This window comes from Triturus cristatus, chromosome 5_2 (genome assembly GCF_964204655.1).
Source record: "Triturus cristatus chromosome 5_2, aTriCri1.1, whole genome shotgun sequence".
Classification (NCBI taxonomy): domain Eukaryota; kingdom Metazoa; phylum Chordata; class Amphibia; order Caudata; family Salamandridae; genus Triturus; species Triturus cristatus.
In genome coordinates this window covers 21,617,010-21,638,005 of record NC_140588.1, presented here as the reverse complement: position 1 = coordinate 21,638,005, position 20,996 = coordinate 21,617,010, and the positions used below count along the sequence as shown (strand labels likewise).

At 46.6% G+C, this 20,996-nt stretch overlaps 1 protein-coding gene across 1 annotated transcript in view; it reads right to left on the bottom strand.

The window, feature by feature from the left end:
• Positions 1–20,996, bottom strand: part of ICE1 (interactor of little elongation complex ELL subunit 1) — a 591,393-nt gene that overhangs the window by 474,476 nt on the left and 95,921 nt on the right. The window contains exon 5 of the mRNA XM_085606774.1: positions 7,947–8,058. Within this exon, the coding sequence (XP_085462900.1) occupies positions 7,947–8,058 (112 nt within the window). The remainder of the gene's footprint in view (positions 1–7,946; positions 8,059–20,996) is intronic.

Genomic DNA, 20,996 nt, shown 5'->3' with positions numbered 1-20,996 from the left:
TCCTTCCACATTGATAGATCTCATGTGGTCTCCATGGGCGAACACCGTTCAAGGCCATTTGTGCTGCCCTGCGGGGTTCCACAGGGGTCTTCATTGAGCCCGAGACTGTTCAATGTCTATGTCTCATCCCTGGCCTCTATTATTAAGACCTTGGGTTTCGATCTTACATCCTATGCCGATGACACCCAAATTGTGGTATCTCTTCGGCCAGGACTAGAGGGGGGCATGGACAACACCTTTCATAAATGCATGGTAGCAGCGAGTGGCTGGATGGCAAAAAACTGCTTGAAGCTTAACTCTAATAAAACAGAGTTGATAATTTTCGGGAATGCTTCCAATTTCTGGAATCCAAATTGGTGGCCCGTCACTATGGGGACACTCCCTGCCCCGGTATAGAAAGTAAAAAAACTTGGGAGTAATCGTCGATGATAAACTGAATCTGGGCGACCAAATTAACTCAGTTTCTTCATCTACAGCCTTTGTTTTAAAAACAGTGAAAAAGATTATGCCTTTCTTGCCAGCAGAGAGCCAGAAAACAGTGGTCACTGCCCTTGTGTTGTCGGGGCTTGACTATTGTAACGGCCTCTACTTAAATATTCAGGAACGCTTCTTGAACAAACTGCAAAGTCTTCAAAATGCAGCCGCCAGATTACTCACTGGGGTGCCTAAATTTGCAGCTATTTCCAATGAAATTAAAAAGTTACATTGGCTCCCGGTTAAAAAGCGGGTACTTTTCAAATCCTTGAGCACCGTTTTTAAAGCACTTCATGGTGCTGGTCCAGAATATCTGCAGAAACAATTCAACTGGTACACACCGATAAGAAATCTACGTTCATCAGGTGCTAAAATGGTGACTGTCCCGAAAATAAAAAAGGTCTCCTGGGGAGGCCGAAGATTTGTCTTCGGAGCTGCCAAGGCGTGGAATGATCTTCCGGCCCACCTTAGAAATGCACCTGATTTGCTGTCCTTCAGAAGGGCCCTGAAGACTTGGCTGTTTAATAATTAGAACTCTGTACTGCTATTTAATAATTAGAATTCTTTTGGCGATGGCCGGAAAGATAGGTAACTAGCGCCAGGACACCCCAGGGTAACCGCTGCGCTTTACAAATTAATTAACATAACATAACAATGGGTTAAGTAGGTGATATTTAGAAGAAATGTTGGGACATTTTTGATACGCCATGAGAGCCAGTTTTAAATAAAACACACAAAATACACATTTTGTCAGTACATTGTTACGGTTATTATTTTTTTTAAACTTATGGTTTTGGTTGCACCATTCTAGATCTGAGGTTAGAATTTTGAGTGTAGAGTTTGAATCTGAATTGTAGAAAAATCAGTTCAGTACAATATACATACTAATTTAAAATGGCAGCAGTGGATGATTTCACTGAATCCGCTATGTTTATTACTTGTGTTTTACACTAGGTGCACTCTTCTCGAAGACCAGTCACCCATAATCTCTGAGAGTATTGTGCAACTGCCCAAGACATACACACAGAATTATACAAAAAAGAAACCCTCTCCTTTAGTGATCCAATGACAGTTACACTATGTTGCCAGCAACAATAGTTTTAGTCATTGGTACAAATGACTAAATATCCAAATCCCATCACTTATTTGTATTCTAAAACGTCCGTTATTTTGCTGCATATTCTTGAATTATACAAAACAAATCAGTCCACCCGATGACTTTCATTCCCACATTCGGACCTGATTTAGGGCACGATAAAACTGCAAGTTGTGTATTTGTACACAGAATACTTCACGGTCCAAATGGTACTAGTTATCTTTCTTTCTAAAATGAGTTATCAGGTAATTTAACAGACCCTTCAATTAAGTTTTCCTTGAGCGGACATTTATTGGTGTCATTCTATGACCCAATTTTATTTCAGGTACCTCTAAATAGGATGTCCTGATGGGCGCCACATAGTGGGTGTGGTGGATGGGAATTCAAAAGGGCCATCATCCACCAAGAGCACCACATGGTCACTGTTGGAAAACGAGGCAATATCTGTGAGGCCTGCACAAATAACATGACTACATTTGTCCTTCACTGGGGAACCAAACACCCCATTGCAACGCTTGACTCTCAGAGGGTAGCATTGCAGAGCAGTCTAAGGCTTATTCAAGGGAGGTGGTGTGGGCTAGTACTTGCCATTTACCAGTACACAGAAATAACACTCAATAATTGATTGTCCAGTCTGTACTTTGGTTTATAAAAGGAAGAGTACATTTATTAAACACACACACACTACTCAATACTATGCAACAATTTACAAATATACATAAGCTATTGGAATTACTTTTTGTCATTGCATAACATTCCCACCCCTTCCGCTGGGGGGGGGGGGGGTGTCTAGTACCACCACTTCCATGTATGCACATCATCTTGCCCCCCAATGCAGTAGGTTAACCATAACCTGGAGTGAGGGCCTTGCCCACTGGCACCATCCCAGTGGCGACTCACCCCATTATCTTAACAAGCTTTTAAAATGGGCACACTTGTCATGGTGACACATAACCTTGACTGAGTATCTCATACTGACCATACAGTATACACCTTTATATCTTAGTGGCTAACAGTCTGGGTTGTTCTTCATCTAACGCAGCAGCAAGAATACATGTTTAGGCATTACTTAAAATGACAGTACCTATCATAGCTGATAACAATTATGATGCCTTGCAATTTAAGCCCCTAAGAAGCATCAGAGTTATAATCACAGGATTAAGCATATACAGCCAGACACCCTAGCAGGAATGCCCAGCAACATAACCCCACTGTCGGCGGGATGGGCGGAAATAGAAACTCGGAGGCCTGAGTGGTGGTTGAATGGTTGATTTTTATTGAAGTAGGACAAATGGTGAAGATGATATTAGGCGAGTTTATAGTTAAGATGGACAAGTGGTTGGTGCTTTAGGATGTCTCCTGTCTTCTGCCCGTCTTCTTCTGGTCTTCTGGGTCTGGGGATTGCCTTCCCGGAGTGTCTCCAAGAGAAGAAAAGAGCGGTCAGTGGTCTGTCCAGTCCTCAACAAGATTACCGTCACCACACCCAAAGTGAAATAAAAGGTCAGGATGGAAGGGATACACTTCCCTCTCTTAGGGAATTCAAAGAAAAAAATAAGTTCTCTTTTAGGCATACGTCGTGGTAGGGATCTCTGCTCCTGTAACACTCTAGTTCAACAGGTGAGGAATAGCAAGGCTTGGACGGGCTAGTTTTCACACGCCCCAACACTGTTGCCTCAACACATTCGTGCTCTTGGTTCATGGAGCGATCAAATACAGACAATTAAATAATAAGGTTTCTAGCGAGAAAAAAAGAGGGTGAAGGGGACCAAGGATGGTGCTCGGTTAAGGATTCTCGTGCCCTCCCTTTACAACCCCCTCCCCTGTTGTCCCACTCACCGCGTCTGCCGCAACTCTCCAGAGTTGCGGCGGCCTTCCAGCGTCCTCCGGGGGCGTCCACCAGTCTTCGTACCAGCGGTCCACACCCTCCCCGTCTTCTTCGCCTTGCTGCGCGGCGTCCTCGGTCCTCTTGCTTCCTGGGGATTCCTTCCGATAGTCCATCCTGATCGCATGGGTCTCGGCATCTTCTGGGTTCCTCCTCCAGCTCGCCCCTTCCTCCTGCGTCAGACCCCTAAATGCTGGCTGTCCCGCCTCTTCCGGCATTCCCCTCTGTTCCCATTCGTCCGGCCTTCCTTCGTTCTTTGTTGTTTCCTGTAGGACAGAGGGAGGTGGGGTAGTTAACTCTTTGGCATCAACTTTATCTCGACTGGCGGTATCGGCAGTGTCAACTTTCTCTCGACTGGCGGGATCGGCGGAAGAAGGTAGGTTTGGTTCCCGCTCTAGTAGTATTCCTTCACACCCACTTTGCTTATGTCTTCACATTACACAGGTGACTTTCAGTCCCTCAAAAGAAATAACCTTAGGTAAATGCACTTCTCGTGCAATTGCACCTCTTCAACTCCAGGGGGATGTCCTTCTTCAGACATCATACTCACAACAGGTAACCTAATGGAAACTATGCTACTATGTGAATCACAAAGTGCAAAAGACACACTCAAAAAGTACGGAGATAAGCATAAGCTTTTTAAAGACGAGAACCCTCACTCACCACTTGGGTGACATGCTTCATCATTGGGTTCCCTCTTGCACACAGTGCCCGCAAGGTGCACTGTGTGGGCTACAACTCTCCCTCTGGAGAGGAGCGCGAGGTGTTTTTCACTCCAATGTTAGAGGTGAATGGGGACAGAGTGCAAAAATAATATCAAAAGTGCATTAAAACCATCTCATGAAGGGAAAAAGAACTTTAATAACTATCCCCAATGGATGGAATTAAAACCAGTGTGACGATAGGAGTAAGGATATTTCCTATCTAATTAGGTCAACATGTTTCTGCCCAGGTGACCAAAAGTTCAAGGCATTCATCAGGACCATTAGCTGATCACTCTGCAAAAATGTGACGTTCCTGTGGCCTTTATTACGAAGGAGTGATGCAGGGATATTTGGTACCCGCATACAGCTAAAGGACCTGTACAAAGTAGAGACAGACTTTTTATCTGCTATTGCAAGAAGACCAGACAGCAGTCGGTCTCGGCAACACTTATATACTAAATAAGTATGGTTTTTGTTTTTCACATTTTTGCAGAGTGACAAGCTAATGGTCCTGATGAATGCCTTGAACTTTTGGTCACCTGGGCAGAAACATGTTGACCTAGTTAGATAGGAAATATCCTTACTCCTATCGTCACACTGGTTTTAATTCCATCTATTGGGGATAGTTATTAAAGTTCTTTTTCCCTTTATGAGATGGTTTTAATGCACTTTTGATATTATTTTTGCACTCTGCCCCTCATTCACCTCTAACATTGGAGTGAAAAACACCTCACGCTCCTCTCCAGAGGGAGAGTTGTAGCCCACACAGTGCACCTTGCGGGCACTGTGTGCAAGAGGGAACCCAATGATGAAGCAGGTCACCCAAGTGGCGAGTGAGGGTTCTCGTCTTTAAAACGCTTATGCTTATCTCCGTACTTTTTGAGTGTGTCTTTTGCACTTTGTGATTCACATAGTAGCATAGTTTCCATTAGGTTACCTGTTGCGAGTATGATACTTTGGAGTGGTATCCTTTTTGGTTAAAATTACTCCGTTAGTGACCTTTTTGTGAGATAAATTCTTCAGACATCCCCAGTTCAGCTCTTCACACCTTGGTGCAGCCCCAAAACACCCCCCCAGCTGAGAACAAAAGTTCCAGCCACAGGTTACTGTTGGAAGATGGTTGAGCCCTTGAGCGGTTATTTCCATGGAGTCCCCAGAGACTTAGGGAGGGACTTGCCTCATGTCATGCTGGGGGGAGTCTGCGTGCTCCTGCAGCTCCCCCTGCACCTCTGCACACACCTGGCGGTGACCCCGTCCTCCTGGGGCCACCACACGTGGAACACGGGCATATTTCCATGCAGGCCTGCCCAGACTCTGCAAAGCATTAGGGGGAGGTCCTCCCCCATCTCTTGCACTTTAGATGAGCGGCTCTCCGGCTGCTCCTGGGAGAGCCACACTGCCAGCGATGGTGGCCCTGCATCGCATTGCCCCATCATTTGGGTTCTGGTCCCATGCATGCCCAGGTGCCAGTCCTTGCAGCCCGGGAGCCCACCTCCGGCTGCTCCTGCCGGCTACCCGTCCGGCCCGCACCCTTGTGTGCGGCCGCGGGAACCGGCGTGTCCGTTTTGCTCTGCCCGCTCCTGCGGGCAGACATGGAGGCTGCTCCTTCCTTGGCGGGTCTTCGGGGGAGTGCAATGGCACTGCACTACCCCCTCCTCTTTACGGACACCGGGGCCCGGGGTTGGGGTCCCTGGCCCCCAGGGACATCTTCCCGTGGAGCTTGACGGCGCTCTCCGACTTCCACCTGTTCTTCGTGGACCGGAGTTTGGGCCCCCAGGGTATTCTTCGGCAGGGAACATGGCGGCGCTCCACGGCTTGGCTTCTCCCTTCAGGAGGGAAATGTGACAGCACTCCCCCTGCTTCTTAACACCGACACCGGGGTCTGGGCCCCAGAGATCCCATCAAGGGGGTCGCGACGGTGCTCCCCCACCTCCGATGTCTTCAGGAGCCAGTGTGGGCTCCTGGCACCCCTCCTGGGCCATTTCACGGGGAGCGTGATGGCGCTCCCGGACTTTACTTCTGCTGGGGGCATCCCCCAGGGCCTGACCTACCCCGGGGGCCCATTCAAGACCAGCGACAGAGCCCCACACACTTAGTCGTCGGTCAGGCCAGAGGTCAAAGGTCTCCTACTTTCAGGGGGGGTATATTGGCCCCCAGGCAGCCGATTTTCACCATTTTGGCCTCTTCTTGCCCCGGATGACCAGCTCTATCCTTCTGGAGCACTTTCTTTCGCACTCCTGGCCGCCAAGAGGATGAACTCAGCAGGGAGCGGTCTTCACTGGCTCCCTGCACCAGCCTTTCACCTGGCTCTCCTCCTGAGCCTCTCCTCTCCTTGCGCAGAGGCCGGGCGGCTCAGATGGTCAGAACCACCTTCTAACAGTCACCATAGGGCATAACATTTAGAAGTACCTGAAAAAGACATTACGTTTAGAAGGTACCTGAAAGAAATTTCACTTACTGCTCTCTGAACTAAAATTTCAAGGAAAACAGAAAAGAAGGGTGTGTTAAATGGCATGCTGAATCATTGTAAAAGGGGTAACTAGCATTGGGACTGAAGTATTTTGTATACAAGTCAAAGACTAACAGTTTACAGTGCAAGGGATTGCCTTATGGACAAAGCAGAGGGTTATAAAACGAATGTCTTCTACCAGTAGCCAGTCTAGCAATTTGAATGGTTCAGACACATCAGTTTAGGCAGAGAAATTGATTTACAGTTACATTCAGAAGTTTGTGAGCCAGGAATTTTGGAAGCAATATGTACATTTTGTTAGCATAATCTACGTCTAGGGTCACTAATTCATTAGTCGTGTACCCTAAGGAGTTTATAAAAATCCTTTTGCAAAGTTCTTATGATGTTGAAGGTGCTTTCCATCACATTTATGACCTGACTTTCAAGTGAAAGTCTGGAGTCCATTGTCATAGTCACATTGTTTCACCAACGTTGATAGGACAAGAGGAGATACATATACATTAAGCAAGTTTGTGGTTGGACTGTAGTTTTTACAATTGTCCATGAGTGAAGATTTCAGTTTTGTTGGGACTTTGTTTCAAATGGTATTTGTATGAAACATTAAAATAAATATTTAGAAAAAATATGCAAAAATAGTCAAGTCAAGAAAGCTTCAATCATGCTCGATCTGCATCGACTGGAGGCAGGAATATAAGAAACTGACATCACTAATACATGTGGGGCTATATCGGGCAGTCAGCACATCACTTCCAGGGGAGCCGGTAAACTCTCCTGTTGACACGGATAATGTTCAGTGATATGTGAACATTTCTGGATGGATTCTGCCTCCTGGAAAGCAGGTGCAAGGGAGTATAATATGAGAGTAGATATCCATGAGAAAAAATTATCCAAGTGGATTTAGTAGCATGCATGGTCTCAATGCTGGAATAAGCAATAGAAGAGGCACTGAAAAAAACTTCAACAACTGATGGTGTTTGTAAATGGAACATGCCTGCTGTCCTGCTATAGTTGTGAAAGTGAATATAAACACGTTCAAGCAAACAAGCTCAGGAATACAACTGAAAGACATGCCTCCGTTTAAATCATTCCATATTTAAACAAGACACTTGTAATAATAAAGGTTCACATTAATAATAAAGGTTCAAATTATGCAATATTCTCAAACGTATGTACCATTATAAACTGCATTAGTATTACACATCTTTAAATTGCACTATATTTCCAACCCACTGGCTTTCATCAATATACATTTGGGTGCCATGGTATCATCAAGCAATTTTGTTACTTGCAGACAAGTTTTGTTTCTCCAGTTCACAGTACCTTTTTTTCTTCCAGTTCTGACTGCAAAGATTCCAGTTCTCCAAGACAATGGTCGTGAGTAGCAATTTTTTGTAGCATCTGTTCCAACTGGTGACGAAGTGTACTATTTTCCCTGGAATGGAAGAGATTGTGACTATAAAATGCAAATCTTGAAAAAATAAACAAACCAGAAGAGGAGGAAACGGACCAGTCTAGATAGCTGATGTGGCCAATGCATAAAAAATGCTTACATTACTGTACGAAAGTACTCCTTTTAGACATGGTAAACCGCACTTTTTACATGGTATATGATGTAATTTCAACTGGAAATGCACTGGGCTCTGCTACTCAGGTCCACAGTGAGATCTCTTTCCCAAAACTGTTTTCACAAATTGGCAATACCTTTAGCACCCTCTAAAAGTCCTTACTAAGTGGTGTCCCTGGTACCTACGGCATTAGTGGGTCCACCAAGGGCTGCAGCAGGAATTGTGCCACCCCAAAGGACCCCTCACCAAACTCATGCAGGGATGCCATTAAAGGCTGTGTGTGGAGGTGCAGACAAACGTGAAAACACAACATTATTGTGTGCCATGTCCCCTAACACCTAACACTGCATAGAGAATTTGTAAGTCACCCCTAAAGCAGGCCTTGAAGACCTAGGGCAGGGTGCTTAATATTACATGTGAGGGCATACCTGTCTCAGCAGATATGACCCTGTGCTGGTATCACTGCCAGTACAAGTGAAAACGATAGCCAGCTACATGATGGCTTCACTGAAACAAGAAAAGCGGACATCAAAGGAAGGGTGGGAGGGAACGAGCATATGGGGTGTGAGTTATAACGAAAGTTCTGGCGATCCGATGCCAGATGCCAGCTTCGCGCTTGAATGCCTCACATGCACTGGCCATAAACCGCATTCCTAAGGTCTTGTGCCCCTAACTAAATCTCTCTGAATGCGTGAGGCGGCGCACGCACAGGAAGTAGCTGGTGGCAAATGGAATGCGCGTGGTTGTGCGCGTAACCGCCACCCGATCCGCCTGGGAAGCCTTTGGGAGCATTTTCGGAAGCCCCTACATAAGTCTCGCTGAGCGATCGCTTACGCGATAGCCAGGCGAGACCTAAAAAGGGATGTTTTGTATCAAACATCTCGCGTTCACAAACACACCCCGATTCCAGTGGTGGATTTGTGAACACATGCACACAGAGGGCACCTTGGAGGTGCCCCCTGAAAACCTACCAGCCTCTGGTATGCTGGCTGACTGGTCTCTGCCAGCCTGCCATGTGATACAGATTTCGGACCTCCCTGAGTGAGGGCCTTTGCTCTCAGGTCAGAAGCAAAGCCTGCACAGGAAGAGGGTGTTCACGCCCCCTACCTCAGGATGACCTACTGATTAGCACTCCTAGACCAGGGAGCTTCAAGGAAGCTCCAGACTTCCAAATGCGAATCTGTCTCCTCTCACAGGAGAGGAGACCGCCCCCATTGTCTATAGCCCTTTGGCACCTGGACAGGTGGGAAATTAGCTAGTCAGGTATGCATGCACATCCCCAGGCTAGCACCTTTCCTAAAGTGGCCTAACCGGATGTGGGTACGACTTTTCAGAAGTGGCCATCTTTGTGTTGGCCCGCTTAGGAACTCTGGGATAGGTTTATGCCCTCTTTCCACAGAAAGTGGTCATATAAGTAGCCCATTGGCTACTGCCCTACACTCCCCTAAATTCAGTATTTAGGGGAGCCCCTGGCACCAGGAAATCAGATCCTGCCAACCTGAAAGACCAAGAAGGACAAGAGGAGTCGCATCCTGCAAGAACTGAAGACCCAACAACTGACCTGGCGCCAAGTCTGCCGACCTGCCCGATGACATTGACAGTTGTGCCAAAGTCAACTTGCCCTGCAGCTGCTGAGTCCCCAAAGCCCAGGAAACCTGCCAGAACTTCACCCAGGAACAAAGACCTACCGAGAAGTAGCGGACCTGTTTCCCTGCAACCTGCAGGCACTCAAAGAGTCCTTTGAGGACTTCATGACTGCAGAAACCAGACGCCTAAACCTGTCCCTCCAAGCCCAAGTTGAAGTGGGACTATGTTGTCATTGTGGTACCCTAGCCCTCCAGAAACCGAGTCCACCGTGGTTTCACCCAAGTGAACTCACTGACAACACCCGCAGTCTATGCACGCAGACCCCATCTACTGCCACTTCCCCCCGGTAAGGAAAGCCAGACGTCTAAATGCATCTCTGCACCCTTTGCCCCGGGCCATGAAGAAGAGGAACATAGGTGTCCCTACGTCCCCAAACACCGTGAGGCCTGAGCCCCCCTGTTGGTTCAGCCTGACTGACCTCCCAGGCCAAACCTGAAGCCTCTTTTCATTAAGATTGAACCCAATAGAGTAACAGTGGGCACCCAACGCTGTTTTGCAACTCTGCACCCGGCCGCACTAGTGCCGCTGGTGGTGTTCTGCTGGTGCTGCCATGGGCCTTGCCCATCACTCCTCCTAACTCCAAGAGATAGATCCCGTAAGTCGCTGCAATGTACCTGAATGCCGCATTGACTTTTCTCCCAAGCGATAATATTGCATCTTCTATGAATTGCCAAGTGTCGACTTTTTTTAACTGAAAAGAACACCCATTTAAAAAAGTACTTACCTGAACGAATTGCTTCTGGTGCCTAAACATATATAAAAATGTGTTATTTTTATAAATTGGACTGGACCTCCTTATGGTGTCGTGTGTCTCTTTTATTGACCAGTGTGTGTATTTTCAGATATCTTGCACTCTTCTGTGATAAGCCTAAGGCTGCTCAACCACACTACCCCCTAGAAGAGCGCCTTGGGATTACCATAGAAAGCCCCTGTCCACTTATATGAGAACCCTTGGACTCTTTACAAGATACATCTCACTTTGCTACAATTACTATAACTAGCAAACTTCAGTTTTGGAATATATTTATAAATACTGGCTCTGTATATGGTATTACCACTAGGTGGTTATACTGTGCACAGAGTTTAGGGGTTCCCCAAAAGTGTACAGGGCTCAATATAAAACCCAAAGTGCTCTATTGGTAGTAGTGTGGGCGAGCAGCCTTAGGCCTAACTCAGAGGAGTGCAAGACATTTACTGCATAACATTGACTAATATTGGACAGACGTCTCAATAGGGAGATCCACACCAAATTTTGAAAAATATACTTTGGGTTTTATTTGAAGAGCAAGATGTTCGTTATAAAGTAAGTATGTTTTTAATAAAACTCCTTTTCACTTTCAAAAGTCGACACTTCAAATATATTTGAAGGAGTTCAATGTTATCCTGTGTGGAAAACAATATTGTGGTTAAACAGCTAAGTATTACACTTTCAATTCCAGTCTTCAGGACCCAAGGTCACCAAGTGGAAAGTGTCAGGTGAGTACCAAAACTGCACCACCAGCGGCGCAGGGGCAGCCGGGTGCAGAGGTCAAAATTGGAGTTCGGCCCATATGTGTTTCAAAGGAGACTGTGGGTGCTCGAAGCCACACTGCATGCAGGTAAGTAGATCAGTTGCAGGAGCCAAGCTTAGGGGGTTAGGTTAAGCACGGGGCCACAAAGCTGCACCAAACGTACACCACCAGAGGCACAGGCCCCTAATGCTTTTCAATAGAGACTTTGCTTTTCACAAACAGGCTCCAGGCATCGCACCAGAGGTTGCAGGAGGGAGACCAACAACAGCAGAGGTACGTAGAGATGAAGCGAGCCGAATGGGCACCGTCAATTCAGCTCACCAAGGCGCAGGGGCATCGGGTAAAGGGGTGCCTTTGGACGTCAGAGTCTTCTTACCAGAGCCGGTCGTGGTTAGGGGGAGCCTCTGGATTCAGGCTACAGGCGTTGTGGTGGAGTTCAGGAGAGGTCAGCCAATGCTGGATTCGAGGTCAGGATCGCTGGGGAAACTGCTGGACAGGTGAGCAACTCAAACTCGGGTCGTGGGCGTCGGTGCAGAGTGGGCAGGGATCGCGGTTCAAGCTGGATCCAGAGCCCTTGTAGCTTGTTGCTTCTGCCAGGGTCGCTGTCCTCGGGAGATTGGAGTCTTTTCAAGGCAGCATTCCTCTGAGGGTTTTCAGAGGTTGCTCGCAGGTTCGTCGAAGCTGGAGAAAGGCTGGTAGGGCTGGGGACAAGGCAATAGTCATTTTCAGTCTTCTCTGCAGGGATGTCTTCTTTCTTCTTAGGTCATCTAGTTTCCAGGTCTGAGGGAGCAACGTAAATACGAAATTAGGGGGCATATCAGGTAGTAGCAGGTAGGGATAATGAGCACCTTACCTGTGGTGGCTACACACTCAATTATGACACCCTCCTCAGGGAAGGGGCATAGACCTATCCCTGTTTGGAGGGGTCTCCCCATCTTCAAGATGGCGACAACTGAAAGATATGCTTGACCACGCCTCCCCACCTTGGGTGGGGGGGGGGGGTTGGCAGAGGTGGGCACACCTCCTATTCTTCTAGGCATTCCCGCTGGTTTTCACACCCAAGGTGGTGGTGTAAACCAGAGGCTGCAATCTGCTGATAGCATCAGAGGCTGTGGGGCGCATTAAGGTAGCCGGCCTTTGAATCTTCCCCTTCTAGCACTGGCCCACCCTGGGGGAGGGGGTGTAACTCCTCTGCCCAGAATGTGCATTGTTTCTGGTCCCAGAGAGCAGAGTCTCTCGAACCAGGACTCCAAAAACATGTATATGTGTGGCAGGCTGCCTAAAGCCAGTCAGTGCCCCTACCAGGGTCAGTAGTTTTAAGGGGTCGCCTCTGAGGTGCCCTCTGACTACATAGTGTAATAAACCTCACAATGGCATCAGTGTGGATTTATTACAAGTAGTTGTTTAGAAGCAAACACACCTGGTTTCAGTGAAGCCATCATGGTGCTGGGGAACTCGAGTTGTCGAGTTTCCAGCCCATGTACTCTTGGCTTCCCTGGCACTTACAATATTTAACAAGCATTGGCATAGCCAATAGGTCTCGCCTTTGGGACCTTATAAGTGTTTAGCCATGCAACAGTTGCATAACTAAATACTTATAAGGTCCCAAAAGCGAGACCTATTGGCTATGCCAAGCGGCCATGCGGCCGCAAAAGTGAAAGTGATCGCGATCACGATCAAACATCAAAGCGGCCATGCGGCCGCGAAAGTAAAAGTAATCGCGGTAAAGCGCGGCGCGCGCTCACGCACACATGAACTGTAGCTCTAGGCTGGCCTGGTAGCACTTTTTGGAGCCCTCTCAATAAGTCTCGCCAGACCAGCGTATGCGCTGGGTCAGACGAGACCTAAAAATGGACTTAAGTATTGTAGGGGCATATATACTCATGCAGATATGCCCCCACCTGGGTCATAGTGTACCCTGCCTTAGGGCTGTAAGACTTGCTAGAGGGATGGCTTACCTATACCTACAGGCAGTGCTGGCTGGCATGGCACCCAGAGAGGGTGCCACGTCTACTTTTTCGCTTTTCACCCCAAAAGGCTGCAGGGATGTGGAATTCCTATAGCCCGACACTCAGGACATATTATTTGGGATCAAGGGCAAAGGGTTTTCATGTGCATTTTGTCCTTGAGACAAATAGGTCCAACCCCCTGCAGCACAACCCCTTTGGCTGCCAGTTTGCAGTACCACATTATGGATCAGGGAAAGCACGGTCTGTAGTTAAGGTAATATTTTTGTCCATATGTTAATGATGTTCAAAAAGCTTTCATTATTAGGGTGAGCGCTCTAAGTAAATGTGGTAAGCTCTGACTTCATTACCGACAGTGGTTCCAGTATAAAAATGCGTACACACATTTTCAAACGTTTAGCAATATGAGGCTATGTATAATACTCCCTGAATGCTCTATGATTTGATGCAAATATTTGGGGAAGCTTTAAAGCAAAATTCATTATTCTTTGCTTTCAAAATAAAACGTTCATAAAAAAATTAAAGCAGGAAAAAAAACATTTAGCTAAACTACTGTAAAATTTCAGGTACCACTTCTTTGCAGCACAATTAGTAACATGTGTTGATGCATGCTAGTATATGCGATTATGGGAAACAAAAATAAACAAGCATTGGCAAAGCCAGTGGGTCTGAAATTGGTGGTCAGCTTTTTAGTTTTGACAATGTGTGAATTGTTATGGCATGGTTTTTCTAAAACCTTATTGGTGTGGGAGCTGCCCGGCCCTCAACATTATAACAAACATTGCCAAAGCAAATCTTGTTTTTGATCTCAAAAAGCACACATTGCCACAGTAGTAACTGCCACTTAACAAAACTACTTTGTGTGCCGATATGCTCCTTGTGTAAGAGCAGAATGCTATAACACACAGTGAAGCCAGCCGATACAGAGAGACAGAATTTTAATAAACTCAAAAGGCCATGGTCAACGCCAGACCAAATTAGGGGCCCGTTTATTAAAGAAAGTCTCAAAAGTGCACACATGGTATATGTCCTTGCATTTAGTGCTGCTATACAGCTTTCGTCAATTCCCAAGAATATACACAGTAGGACAAGAAATAGAACTTATAGAAAATATTTGTGAACTGCATTTTAGCTTGAGAACATATGTATGTGTAGATTTGCTCATGCGACAATTTGACTGCTTGCAAGTTCACTCCAACCACTTTTTCCCCCCCAACCTCTGGAAGAAGGTTTACGTCTGCCATTGTCAGGAGCACATTTCCAACATTTCTCATTATGGGAAAAGATTAGAGAAGAGTTGTTGAAAACCCTTAAAACATGCAAGTTAGTAGGTTTGCACATTCTCAAAAGGGCATTCTAACCCTGGATCTATTGCTTACCACTACCTTCAGCCCTAGTATGTAGATCTGTGGAAACGTGGCAACATAAGGTGATTGGAAATATTCAAACACTACTATGGTAGGTGCCCTGGCATAATCAGAGAGGCTATATCAGAGCTCTTAAATAAGGAGATTGCTGCCATAATTTGTCGCCGCATTACATGGCACCAAAGGGACAAGTGGATTTTGTCACAGGACAAGTGGATTTATGAAGCAACCTGCCCCGTGGACAAGTAGATATTTTATTAAATTCCCCAACCCTGAGAAGGGCATGCAAGCTGCAAGGGCAACGGCATTTTCCTAGTGAGAGGGGTCCCAGGAGACCCTCTTTAGCTCCCAGGCCCTAGGTACTCAGGGTGCCATCTACTAGGGACTTACAGGGGCGCAGAAGTACTAATTGTGGGTATGTTTTATGCAACAGTCATTTTGGCATAGAGGCCACAAATCTCACTTAAAAATATGAGCCCTCCAATGGGCGATTCGAATGAGTCCGCGTTGGTTTGGGGGCCTTGTAGTGTGTGCCTCAGTTGTGTGCCGCTGTCTGAGAAGTTTCAAGCCCACCAATGGGCCTCCACTCACACATCCGGCTTGTCAATCCTCCACGGACGCCTCCACATTGAGACTCCATGATTCAGAGCTCTGTGGCCCCAAATTTCCGAGTGTTGCATCTCCCACGGCTGGGAGGGCTCATATTTTTAAGTGGGAGGTGTGGCCTCTATGCCAAAAGGACTGTTGCGCCTCTGAAGAGTGCAATAAGCACGAAACGCATCAGGCGTGAATCGACAGGCATGCTGTAAACTGGATCCGCCCGCCGATCCGGCTTTTACCTCATGAAGGTTGCTGCAGCAGATGTCAGAGTGCGTCTTCACATGTGGGAACCTTGGAGCTTTGAGATATATATTACCTACTGGCGGTCGCCAGTAGGTAGATATAGTTAGGACCTATTTTCCATAGGAAATCCGCAACATTCTATTTGGAATAACGTTGGCGCCGATTGACGAATCTTCGCAAAATTTTCCAAACTTTTGGTCTGCTCCTATCCTGAAAAATTCACGGTGATTTGTCAAGCGGGGGCCGAGAAAAAAGGGGGTCCCAAAACGCGTTTTCCCCATGCATTTTCCCATAGGACCTGTTGACGCCGCTACAGCCCGAACTGCTGAACGGAATTACACCAAATTTGGCAAAGAGGTAGTCCTCAGTTCAGACTCGTGCCTTTTGCTTAAATGGTGTAAATCCATTCAGTAGTTCCGGAGAAAATTAGAGTTAAAAAGATAGATATATCTATGGCCTCGGAGGATCCGTGCACCCTCCCCGCACCCTCCCGAGCACGAGCTGAATGCTAATTGGCTGCCAACACTCTGAATCAGGAAGTGTTGGCAGCCATCTTGTGCCTCGGAGCCAATGATGGCCCTGGGGACCAACACCCCCCAGGGCCGGCTCCTGCAGTGTCCCGGGGTGCCCACACCCCAGACACTGCTGTTTGCAATGGCAGGTAGGGAGCCTCGCGGCTCCCACCCTGCCATTACAAACTGCTTTGCTTCATTGAAGCGAGAGCAGGGAAACCTGCTCTCGCTTCAATGAAGCAAAGCAGATTGCTTTTCCACATGGAGAGCAGCATGTTAGCTGCTCCCCATGTGGAAAAGCAATGCCGGCTCCCGCAGGAGGCGGGGAGCCGGCTGGGACCGTGGGGGGATTGGGGAGACCCCCATGGTCCCCAACGAGGTGGCCAGGCCCCGGGGGATGGGGACCCCGGGGCCAGTAGTGGCCCGGAAGGGGGACCACGCGGCCCACCTCCTAAAAACTTAAAAAATAAAAAAAAAACAGCCCGGGGGATGGGGTCCAAAAGGGGCCACAGGAGGGGGGCAAGGCAGCCCCCCTAAGATGGGGTCCCCGGGGCAAATTATGGCCTTGGGGGGGGGGGCCACGCCGCCCCATTCCCGATTTTTGTTTATTAAAAAAAAAATTGGGGGCAGGCCCAGTGATGCCGATTGGCATGATGGTTATAGTAGTCCAACAGGATTACACAGGGGCACCAAGCCTACTAAAGGATATGCACTAAATTCACCTGTTGGACTACTATAACCATAATGTCAATCGGCATCACTGTAAGCCACGCCCACTAGGGGCGCATTTTATTCAATAAAAGGAGAACGTTAAAACAGGTGATACTTTTTGTGGCTCTGTGGAGAAGCCCATGACTAAGAGGCGTGGTTGCCTCGAAACGCGTCGGGCATGGCCAAAATGCTGGACTAAAAGAAAGTGAGCTGCAAGGAGGCAAATAATACCGTAAAGTGAAAGCATCGTCGAGTGCCCTCTCAAGCGCATGGGCCTTTGGTGGAAGATTATTTTGCATAACTGCCCGAGCCGTGGGAGAGGTGCACCATTCTTGTACATAAAGGAAGGCTGTGGACAGGTACGATCCCGTTCTGTGTCAGCACAATGCTTTATGCTAAATCAAGCTCGCATTTAAAGATGTCCTTCCTACTATAGGATTTAATTCAAGCTCAAAGATTACACAGGGGCACCAAGCCTACTAAAGGATATGTACTAAATTCACCTGTTGGACTACTATAAGATCATGGCAATCGGCATCACTGTAAGCCACGCCCACTAGGGGCGCGTTTCATTCAATAAAAGGAGAATGTTAAAACAGGTGATACTTTTTGTGCCTCTGTGGAGAAGCCCATGACTAAGAGGCGCGGTTGCCTCGAAACTCGTCGGGCATGGCCAAAATGCTGGACTAAAAGAAAGTGAGCTGCAAGGAGGCAAATAATACAGTTAAGTGAAATACTCGTCGAGTGATATATATATATATATATATATATTATCTACTGGCGGTCGCCAGTAGATAGTTATAGTTAGGACCGTGTTTCCATAGGAAATCTCAAAATTCTATTTTGAATAACTTTGACGCCGGTTGACGAATCTTCGCGAAATTTTCAAAACTAATGGGGTGCTCCGCTCAGCTCCTACCCTGAAAGTCTTTGGGGGGATTTGTCAAGCGGGGGCCGAGAAAAAAGGGGGGTCCCAAAACGCGTTTTCCCCATTCATTTTCCCATAGGACCTTTAGTCGAAGGTACAGCCCGAACGGCTGAACAGAATTACTTGAAATTTAGCAGAGGTAGTCCTCAGGTCAGGGAAGTGCCTTTTGCATATATGGAGTCAATCTGTTCAGTAGTTCCAGAGAAAATTGCATTAAAAAGCACATACATATCTATAGCCGTGCACCCTAACGTGCGCGAGTGTAATTCTGATTGGTTGTTACATGTCAGTTAACGTTCGAATCGGTCGAAATCAGGAAGTGTCGTCTGCCATTTTGTTTGTTTACAGTGCGAGAGTGGAAAAGGAAGGTGGCGAACATGAAAAGGGGGCAGGGTAGAGAGTTCCTGACACCCTAGCCTTGGTCAGGGGGTCCCTGAAGGACCCCGAAGGCAGAAAAAAACATTTAAATTTTTTTATTTTTTTTTAAATCGCGGGGGTGCGCGCACGGTGAAAAAACATTAAAAAAAATAATTTAATACGTAGTTTATTGAAAAATAAATATATTAAAAAAAATAATACATACATAACTTAGCATATAAAAAACCATACAAATTCACTGAAAAAACCATAGGTTTCACACACGTTATAGTTAGGAATTAGCATTTAAAAAACCTTGCAAATTCACTTAAAAAACCATAGGTTTCACACATGTTATAGTTAGGTGGATATTTCACTCGTAAAAAACCAATGAAATTCCCCCGTTATAGTTAGTTGAGATAACTATAACTCGCACGACCGCCACTCTATCACAAGGATGATGTCATCAGTGATGCCATGAGTGATGCCACTGACCATGTCATGAATGATGTAATATGTGATGTCATGAGCAGAGGATTGCGGGCGCGCGAGTTATAGTTATCTCAACTAACTATAACGGGGGAATTTCATTGGTTTTCTACGAGTGAAATATCCACCTAACTATAACATGTGTGAAACCTATGGTTTTTTAAGTGAATATATATATATATAGGGAAGCCTAAAGACTTTATTTGCCTGGCACAACGCGCCCTGCAGGACACCGGCACATGGACTGCATTTTTTCGATTCCTCCAGGTACCACCCACCCGGGTATGTTGCAGTACCTATCATGCTGCCGCATGATCACATGGATGGGGGAGTTGTCTGCCTTTGATCACGAGGGCACTGCAGGAATATTCAAAAGCGGAGGCGTGTTTGTGACTATGGTGAGCAGCAGGCATCCGATGAAGGCTATTCAGCCGAAATGCATTATGCCCTAACTGCTGTCTATTAAAGGTGTTACCTGGATTCCTCGTGTGGTCGCTTCCTTCCGCGTTGTGGAGGGGTTCTGAGAGATAGAGATAGAGATAGAGATAGAGATAGAGATAGAGATATATTTGTTTTTTTTTTTGTTTTTTGTGTGAATACTTTTGTTTTTAGAAAGACATACTATCAATACGGAGGCTACTCTGGCGGCTAAAAGAGTGTATTTTACAGAAAAAATCCAAGAAGCAGGAAATTCAGTTAAAGAGATTTTTAAATCTGTTACTTTTTTAGTTAAACCACAGCAGGTCAATTTGTTTAAACCTGATCAGGCTTTCTGTAATCAGCTGGCTGCCTTCTTTCAGAATAAGGTACAAATGATATATGATGGCCTTGTTAACCCACTAAATGTTCAGGCAGCTAGTTATCAACCTTCTCTCGTGGGGGAGACAGTGCCATCCAAGTTAACATGTTTTAAACCTCTTTCTGGTGATAATGTAATGAACCTTTTAAAGTCTATCAAATCAGGGTCACCCAATGACCCCTGCCATTATGCACCTGGCCGCTGAGAGGATTAGTGAAACTCTTACTCCTCTGATCTATCAAGTTCTACCATCAGGGATTTACCCTGCGGCCTGGAAGACTGCGTGTATTAGGCCAATTTTGAAGAAAACTTCGCTAGAGCCTACCGAATTTAAAAATTATCGACCGATTTCGGGTTTACCATTTGTAGCTAAGGTCCTCGAAAAATCGGTCAATAAGACTGACAAAATATTTAGAGAGCAATAGGCTATTGCACCCCACCCAGCATGGCTTTCGGCCAAGACACTCCACGGAATCTGCTCTGATTGCAGCCTCAGAGGGGATTCGGAGAGTAGTGGATGGCGGAGGTAGGGCAATCCTTGTTCTCCTTGATTTGTCGGCCGCATTCGACACCGTGAATCACACGGTGTTAGTGCGGCAACTACGGGAGGTAGGAATCGGTGACTCGGCTCTGGCCCTCCTCGCCTCTTTTTTAGAGAACAGGAAACGAGTTTGAGCTGGGACGGCTTACAATCCGACAGTTTCAACCTGCCCTGTGGTGTTCCGCAAGGATCAGCTCTGTCCCCGACGTTGTTTGACGTCTATGTGAAGCCACTGGCAATACTGGTCAGGAAACATGGCTTCACATTTGTGTCGTATGTCGATGATTCACAACTAGTGATATCCCTGTCGGACAGGCCTGAGTTAACAGCTGCCAGCTTTCGCTCCTGTCTAAAGGACATCATGAATTGGATGAGTCTAAGTTTTCTGAAGATTAATACAGAAAAGACAGAAGTGATTGAGTTTGGCAATGGAACACCACTAAGGAACAATTCTTGGTGGCCGTCGGAGGCTGGGGAATGTCTTCACCCGGTTAGGAAGGTGAGGAATATTGGGTCATTTTTTACGATAAACTTAATATTTCGGCACAGGTCAACAGTTTAACATCTGCCAGTTTGTTTCTGCTAAAGACCCTTCGTAAAATTTTCTCTTTTATTCCCCTCATACTACAGAAGATGGTAATGGTTGCTCTTTTTCTGTCCAAATTGAATTATTGTAATGCGATGTTTCTGGGTATTGATAAACATCAGATCAGCAAACTTCAATCATTGCAGAATGCTGCGGTACAACTAATCCTAAAGCTCCCTAAAGGTCATCCTACGTCACAGGGAAGAAGGGCATTTCACTGGCTCCCCGTCCAGCAGAGAATTGAATTTAAGACGCTCCGCCTGGTGCACAAGGCACGATACGGTGGGGGCTCAGATGACTGTCAGGAAATGTTCTGGCTCTATACCCCCTCAAGAAACTTACGGTCGGCCAGTCTTGGCCTGATTTGCACCCCAAAGTTTTGACGGGCCAGATGGGGTGGCAGGTCTTTGTCTGTGCAGCACAACTGTGGAATAAACTGCCAGTGGCACTGAGACTGCAGCCTAAACTTTTATCCTTCAGGAAAGCCTTGAAATCCTGGCTGTTTACTCCCGAGTAGATCTAGCTCAGTCCCTTCCCTGCGTGCACA